Source organism: Pelobates fuscus, chromosome 2 (assembly GCF_036172605.1).
Source record: "Pelobates fuscus isolate aPelFus1 chromosome 2, aPelFus1.pri, whole genome shotgun sequence".
Classification (NCBI taxonomy): Eukaryota; Metazoa; Chordata; class Amphibia; order Anura; family Pelobatidae; genus Pelobates; species Pelobates fuscus.
Genome location: NC_086318.1, coordinates 314,309,739 through 314,328,895, shown reverse-complemented (window position 1 = coordinate 314,328,895; position 19,157 = coordinate 314,309,739). Strand labels below are relative to the sequence as shown.

The 19,157-nt window shown below is 41.9% G+C and overlaps 1 protein-coding gene across 2 annotated transcripts in view; it reads right to left on the bottom strand.

Moving 5' to 3' along the window:
* Positions 1–986: 986 nt before the first annotated feature.
* Positions 987–19,157, bottom strand: part of CDK19 (cyclin dependent kinase 19) — a 317,057-nt gene continuing 298,886 nt past the window's right edge. Inside the window, exons 13-14 of one of the 2 annotated variants that reach the window (XR_010086622.1) lie at positions 17,336–17,428; positions 1,489–1,568 (exon numbers count right to left, since the gene is read on the bottom strand). Coding sequence is in view for 1 of the 2 variants with exons in the window: in XM_063443517.1 (XP_063299587.1) it covers positions 1,446–1,568 (123 nt within the window). In the remaining variant the exon portion in view is untranslated. Of the gene's footprint in view, positions 1,569–17,335; positions 17,429–19,157 lie in introns of both variants that reach the window. The other variant, XM_063443517.1, reaches the window with a different exon arrangement.

Here is a 19,157-nt window from a genome sequence, read left to right as displayed (position 1 = left end):
CAACCTCAGCATACATTACACTGAAGGAGGAGTATGCTTTGGTTTTTCCAACTCTACATACTATGTTGAAGAACCGAAAAAGCCAGAGGTGATAACAATGATTGACAGGGAGACAAGATGGAAGAACTCAAGGATAGAGCTAAACACAGCAGTGTGGATTGTGTTGGAGAATTGCAACATGCAATTTTATTTCTCAGTCCTTAAACATGTTTGTTAAATACATAGAATAATAATATTAATGTTAAAGATCTCAGCATCTGACTTTTCCCTTTTAAGCTTTTAGACGGGTGTATTATGGGTGCCTCTTTTAAGTATAAAAAGTTAATAATAATCAGGGTAATTTTATCTTGGTTACAGATAAAAGATGAAAAGTATTGGTGATTAACCCACATGATCTTTTGCTGACCTACTGTCTACAGTTGTAGGAATGGAATAGCTGTGCTATTGAGAAATGAACACACATAATCAATATGCAATTTTCTGTTTAACCATTTCAATGTCAGGGTGGTGAGCAAACCCTTAAAGTGAAGACAGATGTATTTTATATCTAAAATCCATGGCTTTCCCTCCTCTTTCCTCTTCCAAGCCAAATAAATTATTGATGTATGCTCTGATTTGTTTTGCAGACATATACCGTATTATGGATGGGTTTAATGGTTCAGTTGTACAAGAAAATTGTACTACAGTTTAAACTACTTCAGCCACTCCTGAGTTGGGTCCTGCATTTACATCACTGTTCCTGATGCAGGTACATTGATTTTTTTTTTAATACATATATATCTGTATGTATATATAGATATGCATGAAGTATGTGCGTGTATATATACACATACACACACCACACACATATATATGTAAAATTCTGTTAATTAACAAAAAAGAAAGATGGAACAGTAAAGATTCCTGTTCTTGACATCCATATGCAAAACTGCAATGTTCTGTGAACAGAACACAGTGCTTAAAAAGGTGCATTTTTGTTTACTCTGTTTTGTTTTTCTTTTTTTCTTTCTTTTTTTTTTACAAATACAAAACTATACACAACTAGAAAGCTTACAGATTTCTTTATACAACACTATGAGGTCCAACTGAGCAGCCTCTAGAGTTATAAACCATTGTCACTGCTACAGCATAGACAAGCTGCACAAATAAAAATACTATTTACTTTAAAATTGGTAAAGAAGTGTAAGTGCTGGCTTCAAATCACATATTTTGATCAATGTGACTGCAACAAAGAACACGGAAAGGTTTAAGAAAATCAAGGTAGATAGGGAATTGGATATCCAAACTCGCACTGATGTGTATAAACAGAGAACACAGAGTTCTGAAGAGTCCACACATATGTTTTCCATTAAGAGTTCTAGATGTGCATTGCTTTTTTTTTTAAGTCTTAGCTTCATACAACTGGAGCATCGGACGTTCTTGGATTTTGTTTGCTGACCATCTACTTAGTACCTGTGAGACTGATGGTACTGTGAGCTTTGTTGAGATGTCGTGGAGTAGCCCATTGTATTCTGCGGCTGGGAAGATCCCTGAACATTGCTTTGGTAACCCAGACGTGACGTGGAGTGCTTTAAAAGAAAGGAAAAATTAAACATTAGCAACTTATAAATCTCAGGAATATTCAGATCTAGCAGTTTGTCATAGCAATATTCAAGCATGTTCAAATCTAGCAGTTAGCGATAGCAATATTCAAGAATGTTCAGATCTAGAAGTTAGCTATAGCCAGGGCCATCTTTAATGTGGTGTAAACAGGGCAGCTGCCCTGGATCCAGTTACTCCTGGGGGGCCCAAATTAGATGTCCCATGGATCCGCTGGCTGCAACAATTTGGAAGGGCTGATCGAGTAGCCTATGCATTTAGGGCGACCCGATGAGTATCATTGAACAGTGGCCTGGTCGTGTGCCGCAGCCCTTTAAGAGGATGGCTGAGAGGAAGTGAGAACCTGTCAGGGGGCCAGAGCAAACGCAATAGCAGTATTTAAGAATGTTCAGATCTAGCAGTTAGTCATGACAACATTTCAAAATATTCATATCTAGAAGTTAGCCACAGGCCCGTCGCTACCCGACAGGCAAACCAAGCAACTGCTTTGGGCCCCGAGCTGGCCCGGGGCCCCAAGCAGAGCTGGTGCTTCCTATAAGGCTGCAGCCGCCTGAGCGCTCTATAGAGAGCCTCAGGCAGCTGCAGCATTCCTCGTCATCACCTCCCCTTCAGCTCCTCTTCCTCCTCACTGTCAGTCCGGCCGAGTACCGCGCGGTACAGGAGATTCAGTTTCCTGTTCCCGGCAGGACTGACAGGAAGTGCACACTGAGTGCTCACTTCCTTTCAGTCCGTCCAGGAACAGGAAACTGAATCTCCTGTACCGCGCGGTACCCAGCCGGACTGACAGGAGGAAGAGGAGCTCGGCCACAGCCAGAGAAGGGGAGGTGAGAAGAGGAGTGACAGCTCTCTGTACTTCCACATTAGCTAAGTACCAACGAAGAGACAGCATGACAGACACCTTGGGGCACAACGTCTGTATTAAATTGTTTGAAGACAATTTAACACTTTAAGGTAAGATGGCATCAGAAGAGAACAGGCACCATCACTTCCTCACTGGAGTTCATAGCGTCCTTTTAGTAGTTTTAAAACGTGTTTTGTAAAATAGATAGATAAGGGAAGCATACTATAATAAAGCTGCAAATCCACTTTTTATGGTAAAAGGATGAGTGGCATCACTGAATCCCACAATTATAGATTTTCCCATTGCCTGTAAGGGTGCAAGTCATATTCACTGGTTCCTGTAGTTTTAGAGACTCTGGATAAGGTCAGCTTACAGCCCTTACACCTTGCAGATGCTTCTATTCAGATCTAGTTCAAACTGCTCTTGAGACCCACTTGTTCTTATGCAGATCATCTGTGTTCTAATTAGATCAACATTTTCACCTGTGTACGCTGTGACTGGCACAGAGAACATAATTTTTCTTTTTCTTTTTTAGCAGAAAACAAATTTATTTTGTAGTACTATAAAACTTTGTGTCTTTATTCATTGGGTGATTTGATCATGGCATGAAGCTAGTAAAAATTGATGTAAATAGACTTATTCATGGAACTGTATTACTTTATATGTATTACACAAACAGTATATCTGAAAATGGCAATAAACTGCATTACTGAGCATTGATACAGATGGCTCTTTGTAGCTCACGTTTACCTGTTTTAAACTTAGTTTTTTTTCTCTTCATTAAAAGACCTGAGTATAGATTTTTCATATCATTACCAGTCCTACAGTTTGCATTAGAGTGTGTTTATAGTTTACACTGATCAGCCACAACATTAAAACCATTTGCTCATGATTGTGTATGTATTGTGCTGTCAAAACAGCTCTCATGCATCGAGGCATGGACTCCAAAAAAACTTCTGAACATGTCTTGTGGATTGAGATCTAGAGAATTTGGAAGCCACGGCAAAATCTTGAACTCTTTGCCATATACCTCAAACCATTCCTGAGCACATAAACACACCTCAGTGCTAAATACAACTCTGCAAGCATGGGAAAATGGTTCCGCTACTGCGTTGGGAAGTGGAGAGCGTGATTGCATGTCAGGGAGTGGGGGTCAGGGGGCCCCATCAAATGCTTGCCCAGGGCCCAATCAATATTAAAGACGGCCTGGGGGGGGGGGGTAAAAAGAACATAGGGAGGGGGAGGGGGGAGTAAAAAAACATAGGGAGGGGAGTGAGAAGGACACAGGGAGGGGGAGGAGGGGAGTAAGAAGAACATAGGGAGGGGGAGTAGTAAGAAAAACATGGGGGTGAGGAGTAAGAAAAATACAGGGAGAGGGGGGTGAGGAGATGAGGAAAACACAGGGAAGGGGGAGGTGCGGAGATGAGGAGAACACAGGGAGGGGGTGAGGAGAAGCAGAGATGAGGATAACACAGGGAAGGGGGGTGTGGAGAATACGGGGGGAGGGTGAGGAGAGACTGGCAGGGGAGGGTGGGGGGAGAGGAAAGACCACTAAGGGGCAGGGCAGAGTTCTAAGCAGTATTTGCACTGTAAGCCTTTTTTATTTATATAAAGTGTGGGTGAAATTAAACTGTATGGCTATGCTGTGGTTCCTGTAGGCTTTGTGTGCGTGTGGGGGGTGGGGAGTTGGGGGTGGGGGGGCCTCCATGTCCATTTTGCTTGGGGCCCCCAAATTCCTTCAAACGGCCCTGGTTAGCCATAGCAATATTCAAGAATGTTCAGATCTAGAAGTTAGTCAGGGCAATATTCTAAAATGTTCAGATCTAAAAGTTAGCCGTAGCAATATTCAAGTGTTAGTGGATAAACAGTTTCATTTAGAACTAATGCGAGACAATGGGAGAATCTTCGTCAGTGTTCGTGAAATCAGTATTATGCCCTTTTCCCACAGCCATTACTAGTGAAGTTAACAGGAAAATGACAGCAGAATCTCCTTTTGTAGCAAGGCATCAATGTTAAGTCAGATAAGCCACTAATGTGTTTGATCAAGATATTGTTTTTGTAAATCTTATTTTTACTATTCATTTTTAAGAAGAATGGAAAAATAAACACCTTGAGACGTGTAGGTCCCCAATCGTATTGACCATTTCTGGTCACGCAGGACCAAAGAATCAGAGTATGCATTATAATTATGTGTAGTTTGTTATAACCAGCCCTTTAATGTCATACTACTACATCTGTTATGAGTTTTAAAACAGGTTCAAATCAGACCTGGAAAGCTATAGTACGTGCTAGTAAAACATTGAATACTGTATTGTACTTTCCACACATAAAGATAATGTTTTCATGAGATACTCCAAATCACTTTGAGAAGTACATTAGATTTATCCTGAGAATAGATGCATTTTTCTTTTTCACTGTTTTTATTAAAAAAGCAAATGTAAAAAACAGGCCAGTGGTTTGTTTTATTCAGTTCCCTGTCTGTTAAACTCTTTACCAGTGATGCACCCAGACGGACGCAACAGAAGAAGTTCTATATCACAGCATACTTTTTTTGCTTCAGTCTTCAGGAATAATTACACACATTATTATTTATTAGTTGCTTCAACCCCTTACGTTCGTTAGACTTAAAAATTAATGGGCAGCTAAGCAGATAGTTATATGGCATAACTATCGATAAAGAGAACTTAATGCAACTTAGATGCAACTAAAAATCCTAAGTATTATATCAAAATGTTAGATGAGCAAGTATTAATATATTCTAAAAAAAATATTAGTCAGTTTTAGCCAAGCTAGTCTGTGTAACTCACTAGTGGCCAAGCATCTTTTTCTCATTATCCAGGATTAATATTAGTTCAAAGGGGACATAGCTCAGGAGGGTCACGTAAATTAAATCCCCTGGGATGAACGTTTCAGAAAGATCCTAGTGCCTGAGCTAGCCCTTATAAGACTTTAGGTAATAACCTGAAATGATAATTCTAAAACAACCATGAGAACAATTAGCATGGAGGTCTCTCTCATAACCTCAATCCCCCCTTCGGTTTATACATCAATTGTGATGGAAACAAAGAAGAGCGCTCTATAAAAATACATTTTTATTTAATTCATGCTAAAACATATATGTAAACACACACAAAAATACAAAAGCCATACAAAGATAACTACAACGCAAACAATGTATTAATGAGAGAAGTGGAATATAACCAATTCAAGCAAAAGCCTGATCCACTGCTAGTGTAAGGTAAAACCAGAGCTCCGACCAATTTGCTTGCAATCTAGGAGCCAGCTAAAAATAGTTAGGGGCCAGGTTTTTATTAAAATAACAAAGTTTCATTTTCAATGACAAAAAACAAAACAAAACAACAACAATATTTAAAAGGACTCTACAGTTACCAGAACCACTACAGCTAACCATCAAACTATTATAGAAGTGGACATGCATAAAGACATGCCCAGTATACCCAATGTACAGCTGTAAAATGCATGTGATAGATTAATATTTTAGTATTGTACTAGTACAAGCTGTTACAGAAGTGTATTACCGACGGGGTCAGGCATGGCATATTGAAAACTCCAGTTGCATCAGCTCTTGTGCAGGAAACAGAATAAGGGTTGTGTTTTACTTCAGGTGAGTCTACAGTTTAGTTTTGTTTTACGTGGAAGAAATGTGTCATGCACTTGCCTGGATAGGCAACGATTGGGAATAAAGCTGATCATGTACAATATTTGCTTGAAAGTTATAAGTACTTAAACCAACTGTTACTAATACATGTTGAATATGCCTATCTTTTGCTGATTCCAATAGAAGATACTAGAAGTGTTTAGCATATAAAGATGTACAGGTTCTATATAGTTAAAAATAACGCTTCATAAAACCAATATGAATTAGTGACTGAGTGTGATTTTTTTAAAGTCATTACACCAAGAAATACCTATATAAGAGCACTGTGGGCTTTTCAGTGGACTTCACAGCTGGATAACCTATAAGGTGGCAAAGGTGGCCACCAAGGGCCTGTTGGGGCCCTGTCCTGGCCTAGAGCTCTCTCTGTGAGGAAGCCCTCCTTGAGCTGGAAGTGAGATCAAAAATATCTCCATGCTTGGCCCTGTGCCCTCTCACCTGTTCAAGGAAGCTTTGTGGTTTGCATCTCCATCCCCCAGCGCTTCTCAATGACTCAGATTTCTGCAGCCAGCACTGTGAGTCATTGACTGAGCGCCGGGATTTTTTAAAGTGGGCTGCAACCAATTTAGGTGCAGACCTCACTGCTTCCCCACTGGACCAGGGATCTTGCTCTTAGTGTGCCACTACAGGAAACACAAACACATTCTGACACTACACATACAACAAAGGCTCCTCCACAAACAAAATTCAGCCACCACACACAATAAACTCAACCAGAACAAATAGACACACTCAGCCTCAACAACACACACATCACTCTGTCTCCCACACACAGGTACAACACTCAGCCACTACATACGCACAACACTCACAGAACAGAGTCCAGGTCCCTGGGCAACCTAACTCTGGCTCTGGTGGGCTTTCTCTACCTATGTATGACAGTACTGCCACCATTTAAACTGATTTTTATTCTTCTGCAATAATTTAAGCAACTTTATATAGCTAACCCTTAACAATACCTCTATGTACTGATTGTCAGAAGCATATACACTGATCCACCGTCCACAACATTAAAGCCACCTACATAATATCTTCTATGTCCCACTTGTATGATATATGGCACCAAGACATTAGCAGCAGTTCCTTTAATTTGCGAGGTAGATACGTTGAAATAGTTGTTCCTGCTTACACCAGCTCAATCGGATTAGATCTGGCATGTTCCTCAAACCATTCCAGAACAATATTTAAGTGTGGCATGTTCCTCAAACCATTCCAGAACAATATTTGAAGTGTGGCAGGATAAAAAGGGCAATGCCATCAGGGAACACCACCATAAAGGGGTGTACGTGGTCTGGAACAATCTCAAGGTAGGTGGTACTTGTCAAAGTAACATTCACATGAATGCCAGGAGTCAACGTTTCCCAGCAGAACATTACCCAGAGCATAACACAACCTCTACTGGCCTGCCTTCTTCCTATAGTGCATCGTGCTGCCATCTCTTCCCCAGGTAAACAGTGCACACACATCTGGCAATCAAAGAAACCGTGATTCATCAGACCAGGCAACCTTATTCTATTGCATTCTGTGCATGATCATAGTGCTCATAGGACATAACAAGCTTGAGTAGAGCATAGGTTGACAACAGTGTGTTACAAACTATCCTTAGAATTGACTGCAAACTCTAAATCACATCCAAAGGTGATTAATATGAACACAAAAACCTTTGGCTGACATGGCAAACCTCCTTGCGAAAGGTTTTAGAAAAGCTGCATTGGCAGGCACCTGGTTTCTACTTTTTAAAAATTAAATTTTGAAAGTCTTTAAGTTTGCTTAGGGGAAACCACACACATTTACGTCCAAGCATTTTCATGGATGTTATAGTTCTGGTAGATATGTGGTTATAGTATCTGGTAGATACGCAGTTTTAGCTTTGTACTCTTCTAAATGCCTTAATTAAGACAATCTGATAAGGTATAACCAATGAATGGTACAGTTTAGCCATACAGCATAAAACAATGTTGTTTGCATTGACTCAAGACACATTCAAAACACCACTAGAAACCCATACCTGGGAGCTCATAGTGAACCTCCTGAAAAATGTGCGCTCCTGATTTCACGTGGATATGGCAATACTGCGAGAAAATATGGCGGCGGTCAATGACCGGGTGAGAGTCACAGAAGAGGACTTAACTACAGTCATCCAACGCCAAACTGACACAAGCAGACAGGTCCAGAAACTCCAGGCCTCCCACAAGACCCTGCAGGACAGACTGGACATGCTTGACGACGCCCGGCGCCAAAATAATATAAAAATAAGGGGTATAGCCAAATCAATTGATGACAAAGAACTGCCCCATTTTCTCCGAAGGCTACTCTCGGCAATCCTGCCTCGCAAGCAAGCAAAACATACCCCTATAGAGGGATCATACAGGCTCCCCAAGTCCACAAGAGCTCCAGCTGCAGCGTCCCGCGATGTCCTACTTCGGTTCCAATCATTCCGCGACAAAATGGCAGTAGTGGAAGCACTCAAGACTCTGTGCCCCCTTAAATTTGAAGAGATGCAGCTTACCATCCTCCAGGATTTATGAAAAAAGCCACATTGGATTGGAGGCGCTCAGTCCGTCAAGTAACCCTGACCCTCTAAGAAGCCGGCATCAGATACAGATGGGGGCCAACTCACTCCCTCATAGTCACTAAGGGAGACACAACCCTCCGACTTACCTCGCCCGATGACTCCTGTGCCTTCCTGAAAAGCCTGGGGCTTGTGCAGCATACCCGTCCCAGCTCCACTGCTGGAAGCTCGTGGGACGTTACTAATATTGTCCCCTTCGTGCCCAGTTCTGCAGCAGGCACAGGCTGAGGGTAATCTTTCTCTGGCTCCGTTAAGTTAGCAAAGTTCTTGGTAGACGCCTCCCCAGTAATACTGCTCTAGTTTTCAGTTACCACTAAACCCGCGCCCAACCACACACTCCCAGTCCCCCCCCCCCCCACCCAGTGCCCAGGGGATATTGGGCATCATAAATACCAGCTTATTAGCCAAGTTCGACTCGATCAAAACCTCACAAGCATATTTAGTTTAAACACACAATCCACCATGTAAATACTTTCATTATTTATTATTCTTTTATTTTGCCGTTTTGCAGTATACCATCATCTCTTTGTAAGAAACATGCCAGATTACAAGCCTAGCTCGGCCCTCGGGCCAAGGCAGGCCTCAAACACTACCCGTAAACCGTAATTACCTCCCATCTAGCGGTCACAGCTTCAGCGGCTTGGGCCGCCCTGAGGGCTTGGCCCACTCCTAACGTAAATAACCATGTAAAAACGCAATTTATACTCCAACAGACCAGCAAACCTGATAGCCACCTGTAATTTGCTCTTCCTAATTTCAGCAACCAAAGCGCTGAGTGAACACCCCACAGCATTCACTATCCTACAACTACAACTAGAAAGCAAATAGATGAATCCTGTTTACCCCCCTATATACCAAAAGTGTAATTTTTCCTGTTGATGCCATTACACTGTTATCAAATGTCTGTAATATGTCTGCACCAGCTGTTGTGGCAGTGCACATATGGTTGTCTAATCTCTGCACGAAGAATATAAAGAATTAAAAAAAAAAAAAAACAACACCCAGAAGAGCCAAACAAATCAATCACCTGTGTGACAAACATACTAATGACAAGTTTATAAAGCATATGACTGGGAAATTATGTCCATGTAAATGAGTCACAATATCATGGGGCATGAAACTCATACAGGCATGATTATGACACAATAATTGGTTAGATTAATGACAGTAGTTCAATTAACAATACTACTCACAAGTTATTTTCAGAGGGTTTGAGGCTGGTTGCCATCTTTTTACAAATCAGATCTGTTTTGGCTTGTAAACTTTAAAAAGCCAAAAAAAAGTTCTACCAACAACATTTTAAGTGTTGATTTCTATGGGAAAATTAAGATTACTTAAAGGGATTCTAGATACTATAAATGCAAAAGAACATTAGATTGATGAAGCACTATTAGTGTTTAGATCATGCCCATGAGGTGTCACTATTTAATTATCTGCCATTGAAGATTTAAATCCCATTGTTTATGCAAGCCTAGCCACACCAACCCTGGCTGAAACTCACACAGACTCCATGAAAAATAGGTTTTACTTTTTTGAGCACAGTGTGTTTACTTTAGAAGTTCTCATCACCTGCTAACATCTAAGCCAGGGGTTCCCAATATTTTTTTCCCGTGGAACCCTTTGACATAGTATACCAACATTGTGGAACACCCCCCAAAAATTTGCGCTGTAGCACAAATCTTTTAATAATTTGCTTTTTTTTTTTTAGATTCTTTATTTTTGATGTGCAAATACATAGTACAAGCAGGTGAGAGGTGCCCCAATAGCAGTCCTCAGGCTTTTTCACGTGGAACATGTGGGGTACATGAATATCAAGCACATTTTTTAATATTGTTATCAGGCGTAAACAATTGGATTTAAACATAGATTGAAGGTATATGAACGTTAGATCGTTGCAAAAGCCATGCTAGAAGCCACCTAATTAGTGCAGTGATGTGTCATTAGTTTTACAAAAAGCCTCTCATTTTAGTATTACTACATATTGGTCTAATCACAATACTGTATCATACATAGTCAGTGGCGTTGGATATTACTGCACATTCCAAACCATATATGCAAAAGGTGACACTGGTAGGCAGCAACACAAACATAAATTTTATATTCAGTTTATCAGACGGTGTGCAATTCGTTGAAAACAATAGTCGAGGGTCATTAGAATAGACATTTAGGCAATGCGTGTAGACAGAGAGGTACATGTTTAGTCTAGCATATATTTAGAAAATTAGAGTATATAACGAACATTAACAACTTTTGATGTTTAGGCATATACATAACATAGCGTGACTTCTCTTCACTTAAACATAAAATTAAGATGCTGTGACAGGAGCTATTTAAACTTTGAGTAAAGAACCACTGGTGCTTGCTGTGTACAAGAGTAACTTTACGTGAACATGTCAATGTATGGCAGGGGGTCATTATTCTTCATGGGGTTGCGAAAGGGATGGCTCTATGCCGGGGCAAAGAAAAAAAAAGAAAAATTCAGCTTTAACCCCTTCAGACCTGTGCTAGCACCCGGAGTTGCTGGGCTTGGCTCTTGTGGGGTTGTGCAGCAAATGATTCAGCCAATGCCTAATGTTGGGAAGTCCCGGTCAGTGACAACATGAGTCCATGCTTTGGGGCTTACTGGTATGATGTCGCCATGCCGGTAGCCAGCTCTGGTGGCGCCTTGAAGGGAGTGCTGTCGTTCCGACATTTGTGTTGTAGCGTTGCCCGCAGGGATCCGGATCATGCTGCGCTGTGTATTCTTGGTCCGGTCTGGAGGGTCCCCTGCGTGTGCCGTTTGTGGCATGGTCGCGGGTTTTTGTGATGGCGAGCAGTGGCGTGTTCTTACGGGGCCCAGCGCCCCTTCCCGCCTTGGAGACTGCAGGTACCTGCGTTGCCGGATGGCCGCTTTGGAGGCTCTGGGTAAACGCCTGTACTGCCTACGTCGCGCTGCTGGTCTGATCCAAGCGGCCACCATTAACTCTGCTTGGCGGTAGGTAGCACCTTGATTGTGCAGTGCCTCCCAGAATAAGTTGCATAGCCAGTCAAATGTCCTTTTAGGCGGTGCGGGCGGTTTATTAGGTGCCCGTCTGTCGTGGTATCTGCGCTGGGCAGCCATCTTGGAAGTGCCTTGGAGGCCTGTTGCCCCTGCGTACCGTGGTGTGAACTCTTCTGTTCTTTGTTGAGGTCGGTGCTTCCAGTGGGGACCGGGATAACCCCCACCGGTCCATAGGGGGGAGGGGGAGTAATCTGCATTAGCGTCGCTTGAAAGCTCCGGCGCCGAGGGGAGCGGCCGCCTCCCCCCGGCTCCAGCCCCAGTAGGCCTCATGCCGAAGTCCGCCCTCCCGGCTCCGACAGGTCCCGGGGTCGCAACCGTCGCCTCAGCGGTGCACCCCCGACGCGGGTGGTGCACCCTCAAAGGGCTTTGGGCCATGTAGCCTCCGCTTTTCACCGATTGTGGCTCCGGCCACCCGGAGCTCGTGGCAGGCACGTCTGCACGGCTCAGTGTCCAGGCTCCGCCCCCCCAATTTGCTTTTTTTATTATCGTTTTCAAATATTTTGTTCATAAACTGTTTAGTCTTATGATACTCCTGAAGCTTTCGCTTAAAAAAGGCAATGTCTTTATCTTTGTTACTCTGCATGGTTTTGCTCAAAATAACGACGTAATTTAGCAGGTGCTAATGAACTGTTTGGCAATATTTTCTTGCAAAGTAAGCATTATGCTTGAGGTATATTTTTATTTCTGGCACTTGTGAATCCAAATTTTAAGTGGCTGTCATCATATTTTTTTTGTTGTTTGTTTGAGAAGAAGATTGGGTAGCATTGTGTGCTTTTCTTTTTTATCTTTGACTTCTCATTTGTCTTGACACTAGCCAGTATGGAAAAGGCGCGAATCCAATTACCAAGAGTCTTGGGGATCTTTCGGTAACGGTATTTTTCTTTGTCCTTCTTCGATTCCTTGCCGTCCTTCTCCACCAGCGGAGAAGCCTCCTCCATTGGCAGGAGGGAGAAAATCTCGACAAATTTTTCCCTCCAATTTTTTTCCCTAACTTCCTGCTTTAGGTGCAAACCCAGAGGCCCGGACCAACACATATAAGCGGACCCCTGCGCCATGTGGGAGACACCCGGAGATTAACCCGTCGCGGAGGGAACCTCAATGACAGCAAGTGCAGTGGTACCCGACAACGCAGAAAGAACGCTAGTAGTGACACTAAGCACGGGAGAGGGGGACCCCATGCCCCCTTGTACAGTCTGTACCCGTTGCAGCTGCTGAGCGGTGGACCAAACTGACCGAAGTTGACTATTTAAGGGGGAATCCCTCACTTCAACCAAAAGTCAAACTCTCTTGTGAGAACAAAAGGGAACAACACGGAGCATTTATCAAAATAAATTAGATATTGCACTTGGATCAATATGCCAAGTCAGTGTAATGCAGCCAATTACTTGAACCACAAATACACTGACACCAAATGTCAAACGGGGAGGCGTTAATAATAAGGAGAAATGTTAGTGGTAGATTGCAGAAAAAACATATCCCCAAAATATTCACTCTCATGAATGTCTGGAGAATCCATTGACACACATCTGGCAATCAAAGAAACCGTGATTCATCAGACCAGGCAACCTTATTCTATTGCATTCTGTGCATGATCATAGTGCTCATAGGACATAACAAGCTTGAGTAGAGCATAGGTTGACAACAGTGTGTTACAAACTATCCTTAGAATTGACTGCAAACTCTAAATCACATCCAAAGGTGATTAATATGAACACAAAAACCTTTGGCTGACATGGCAAACCTCCTTGCGAAAGGTTTTAGAAAAGCTGCATTGGCAGGCACCTGGTTTCTACTTTTTAAAAATTAAATTTTGAAAGTCTTTAAGTTTGCTTAGGGGACACCACACACATTTATGTCCAAGCATTTTCATGGATGTTATAGTTCTGGTAGATATGTGGTTATAGTATCTGGTAGATACGCAGTTTTAGCTTTGTACTCTTCTAAATGCCTTAATTAAGACAATCTGATAAGGTATAACCAATGAATGGTACAGTTTAGCCATACAGCATAAAACAATGTTGTTTGCATTGACTCAAGACACATTCAAAACACCACTAGAAACCCATACCTGGGAGCTCATAGTGAACCTCCTGAAAAATGTGCGCTCCTGATTTCACGTGGATATGGCAATACTGCGAGAAAATATGGCGGCGGTCAATGACCGGGTGAGAGTCACAGAAGAGGACTTAACTACAGTCATCCAACGCCAAACTGACACAAGCAGACAGGTCCAGAAACTCCAGGCCTCCCACAAGACCCTGCAGGACAGACTGGACATGCTTGACGACGCCCGGCGCCAAAATAATATAAAAATAAGGGGTATAGCCAAATCAATTGATGACAAAGAACTGCCCCACTTTCTCCGAAGGCTACTCTCGGCAATCCTGCCTCGCAAGCAAGCAAAACATACCCCTATAGAGGGATCATACAGGCTCCCCAAGTCCACAAGAGCTCCAGCTGCAGCGTCCCGCGATGTCCTACTTCGGTTCCAATCATTCCGCGACAAAATGGCAGTAGTGGAAGCACTCAAGACTCTGTGCCCCCTTAAATTTGAAGAGATGCAGCTTACCATCCTCCAGGATTTATGAAAAAAGCCACATTGGATTGGAGGCGCTCAGTCCGTCAAGTAACCCTGACCCTCTAAGAAGCCGGCATCAGATACAGATGGGGGCCAACTCACTCCCTCATAGTCACTAAGGGAGACACAACCCTCCGACTTACCTCGCCCGATGACTCCTGTGCCTTCCTGAAAAGCCTGGGGCTTGTGCAGCATACCCGTCCCAGCTCCACTGCTGGAAGCTCGTGGGACGTTACTAATATTGTCCCCTTCGTGCCCAGTTCTGCAGCAGGCACAGGCTGAGGGTAATCTTTCTCTGGCTCCGTTAAGTTAGCAATGTTCTTGGTAGACGCCTCCCCAGTAATACTGCTCTAGTTTTCAGTTACCACTAAACCCGCGCCCAACCACACACTCCCAGTCCCCTCCCCCCCCCCCCACCCAGTGCCCAGGGGATATTGGGCACCATAAATACCAGCTTATTAGCCAAGTTCGACTCGATCAAAACCTCACAAGCATATTTAGTTTAAACACACAATCCACCATGTAAATACTTTCATTATTTATTATTCTTTTATTTTGCCGTTTTGCAGTATACCATCATCTCTTTGTAAGAAACATGCCAGATTACAAGCCTAGCTCGGCCCTCGGGCCAAGGCAGGCCTCAAACACTACCCGTAAACCGTAATTACCTCCCATCTAGCGGTCACAGCTTCAGCGGCTTGGGCCGCCCTGAGGGCTTGGCCCACTCCTAACGTAAATAACCATGTAAAAACGCAATTTATACTCCAACAGACCAGCAAACCTGATAGCCACCTGTAATTTGCTCTTCCTAATTTCAGCAACCAAAGCGCTGAGTGAACACCCCACAGCATTCACTATCCTACAACTACAACTAGAAAGCAAATAGATGAATCCTGTTTACCCCCCTATATACCAAAAGTGTAATTTTTCCTGTTGATGCCATTACACTGTTATCAAATGTCTGTAATATGTCTGCACCAGCTGTTGTGGCAGTGCACATATGGTTGTCTAATCTCTGCACGAAGAATATAAAGAATTAAAAAAAAAAAAACAACACCCAGAAGAGCCAAACAAATCAATCACCTGTGTGACAAACATACTAATGACAAGTTTATAAAGCAAATGACTGGGAAATTATGTCCATGTAAATGAGTCACAATATCATGGGGCATGAAACTCATACAGGCATGATTATGACACAATAATTGGTTAGATTAATGACAGTAGTTCAATTAACAATACTACTCACAAGTTATTTTCAGAGGGTTTGAGGCTGGTTGCCATCTTTTTACAAATCAGATCTGTTTTGGCTTGTAAACTTTAAAAAGCCAAAAAAAAGTTCTACCAACAACATTTTAAGTGTTGATTTCTATGGGAAAATTAAGATTACTTAAAGGGATTCTAGATACTATAAATGCAAAAGAACATTAGATTGATGAAGCACTATTAGTGTTTAGATCATGCCCATGAGGTGTCACTATTTAATTATCTGCCATTGAAGATTTAAATCCCATTGTTTATGCAAGCCTAGCCACACCAACCCTGGCTGAAACTCACACAGACTCCATGAAAAATAGGTTTTACTTTTTTGAGCACAGTGTGTTTACTTTAGAAGTTCTCATCACCTGCTAACATCTAAGCCAGGGGTTCCCAATAATTTTTTTCCCGTGGAACCCTTTGACATAGTATACCAACATTGTGGAACACCCCCCAAAAATTTGCGCTGTAGCACAAATCTTTTAATAATTTGCTTTTTTTATTATCGTTTTCAAATATTTTGTTCATAAACTGTTTAGTCTTATGATACTCCTGAAGCTTTCGCTTAAAAAAGGCAATGTCTTTATCTTTGTTACTCTGCATGGTTTTGCTCAAAATAACGACGTAATTTAGCAGGTGCTAATGAACTGTTTGGCAATATTTTCTTGCAAAGTAAGCATTATGCTTGAGGTATATTTTTATTTCTGGCACTTGTGAATCCAAATTTTAAGTGGCTGTCATCATATTTTTTTTGTTGTTTGTTTGAGAAGAAGATTGGGTAGCATTGTGTGCTTTTCTTTTTTATCTTTGACTTCTCATTTGTCTTGACACTAGCCAGTATGGAAAAGGCGCGAATCCAATTACCAAGAGTCTTGGGGATCTTTCGGTAACGGTATTTTTCTTTGTCCTTCTTCGATTCCTTGCCGTCCTTCTCCACCAGCGGAGAAGCCTCCTCCATTGGCAGGTGGGAGAAAATCTCGACAAATTCTTCCCTCCAATTTTTTTCCCTAACTTCCTGCTTTAGGTGCAAACCCAGAGGCCCGGACCAACACATATAAGCGGACCCCTGCGCCATGTGGGAGACACCCGGAGATTAACCCGTCGCGGAGGGAACCTCAATGACAGCAAGTGCAGTGGTACCCGACAACGCAGAAAGAACGCTAGTAGTGACACTAAGCACGGGCGAGGGGGACCCCATGCCCCCTTGTACAGTCTGTACCCGTTGCAGCTGCTGAGCGGTGGACCAAACTGACCGAAGTTGACTATTTAAGGGGGAATCCCTCACTTCAACCAAAAGTCAAACTCTCTTGTGAGAACAAAAGGGAACAACATGGAGCATTTATCAAAATAAATTAGATATTGCACTTGGATCAATATGCCAAGTCAGTGTAATGCAGCCAATTACTTGAACCACAAATACACTGACACCAAATGTCAAACGGGGAGGCGTTAATAATAAGGAGAAATGTTAGTGGTAGATTGCAGAAAAAACATATCCCCAAAATATTCACTCTCATGAATGTCTGGAGAATCCATTGAATTGCATTCTCCTTTGATCTCAGACAAGGCAGAATCTGAGCCATGTTTTATAAATGCAAGCGTCTTTTACATATCACACCAAGAGAAATACTAGAGGCAACTAAGCTGATCAAAACCGCACAACTGTCTGGGACATTCTCGGACACAGAAGAATTGAAGGGAGGACAAAACTTTATTATAACCAAAAATAAGGGAAGTGCACATAAAACCCAAGTGTGACGCACAGAACTTACTTTAACAAACCAGCTGACTAGGGAATGATCTCTGTATGAGTGGGTCAAGTACAGGAATCATTTCATTCAGTTGCCAGTGACTCAACAAGCATTCTATGTGAAAACCAAAAAAAAAAAAGAATTCTCTACAGGACATTCTCAAGGATTTTACAAATCAATTAATCCCAGCAGGTACTACATAAACAGAATAATTTATTTAAAAAATTGGGTTAATCTCACTTGCAGGAAACTGTGCTTTACAATTAGCCATATAAAATATGAAGTTATTTTCGCACTAGCAAAGCAAATGGCTAAAAATCAGCCTGCACTATCAATCAGGCATGTATGGCTGTGTATTTATTTGAGGTGAAGGGGGTTTAATTTCTATATTGCAGACAATCTTGTTAAAGAGGAAAACTTCAAGCAGTTACTTGAATTTGTGTGCTCTCATAAGCATGGAAACAGATTCTGATGTTATGCTTGACTTGCTCATAAATGCTTTAATACTCACCTTAAAATTAAATCTTACTTCTGAACAAGGTGTTGTATTGAAGAGTTCTCCAAAAGTTTCAAAATAAAATCTTGAAGCACAGCATGTAGATTAAAGATTGAAAATTAATTATTCCAGACATTATTTCATTTACGATAACAGAGAAGTTTGGGATACGGCTGCAAATCTACAACAAACAAAACACATACATAGTGTGATACAGTTTAAAAAAAACAAATCGCATCACAGGATTTCGTGAAAAATTTGCCTCCCCGGACGGCAGTGGGGGGCTAAATTATCCCTTCTGTAGTTCACCGATGGATGAAGTGTGAGAAACAAGAAGACGTCCATGTATTCCAATATGGACACAGGGAGTAGCCCTATATATTTGGGACTGAGGGGATGGGGAATTAGGCTGCTTTTTATGTTTGTCATTATTCTGTGCTGATTATTTTACTTTATGGTCCCTGAGGAAGTTCACATATAGTGAACGAAACGCGTAGGACCTCTTGACATTTTACATCTTATTTTATATTTTATTAATTGTTTGGTGGTATTTTTTCCACCTTACTAATAAAGCTGCTATTTTTGTCATCATTTCTGGAGTCCTGCATTGTGTATCAATCGGTGAACTACAGAAGGGATAATTTGCCCCCCCACTCCGGGGAGGCACCCTAGAGCTTAATTTTTCACGAAATCCTGTGAGTGCATTACATTTATGCGATTTGTTTTTTTTTAAACTGTATCACACTATGTATGTGTTTTGTTTGTTGTAGATTTGCAGCCGTATCCCAAACTTCTCTGTTATCTTATATTTCTGCTGTGTAAAGGTCATCTTTTCTGGGTAGTGACCTGGGAGGCTGCCACATTGTATCTCTTGAGATAAGTATTAATTTATATTGTTTTTTTTATTATTTCATTTACAATTCTAAAAAACAAAAAACAAAACTCAACTAAGCAACTAACCAACCAAACAAGGTTACCCAACAGATACATTTGTCCAGATTTTATTAAAGGGACGCTATAAGCAGCCAGACCACTTCATCTCATTGGTCTAGGCGCACTGTCCCTGTCCCCTTAACCATGCAATGTAAACATTGCAGTTTTAGTGAAACTGCAATGTTTATATTGCAGGGATAGGACTGCCTCTAGTGACTCTCTACAAGACAGTCACTAGAGGCACTTCCTGCTGTTTCCCTGAGTTTGACTCTGTGAAACGACTCTGGACATCCTCACATTTTGCATGTTTCAAATCCCCGGAAAAAAATCCTTGATTCAAGGCTTTCACATGGGAAATGCCTAAAAGTGTAAAAGGTTTTATTTAATCCTTTATTTGCTGGCAGTGGGTTGGTG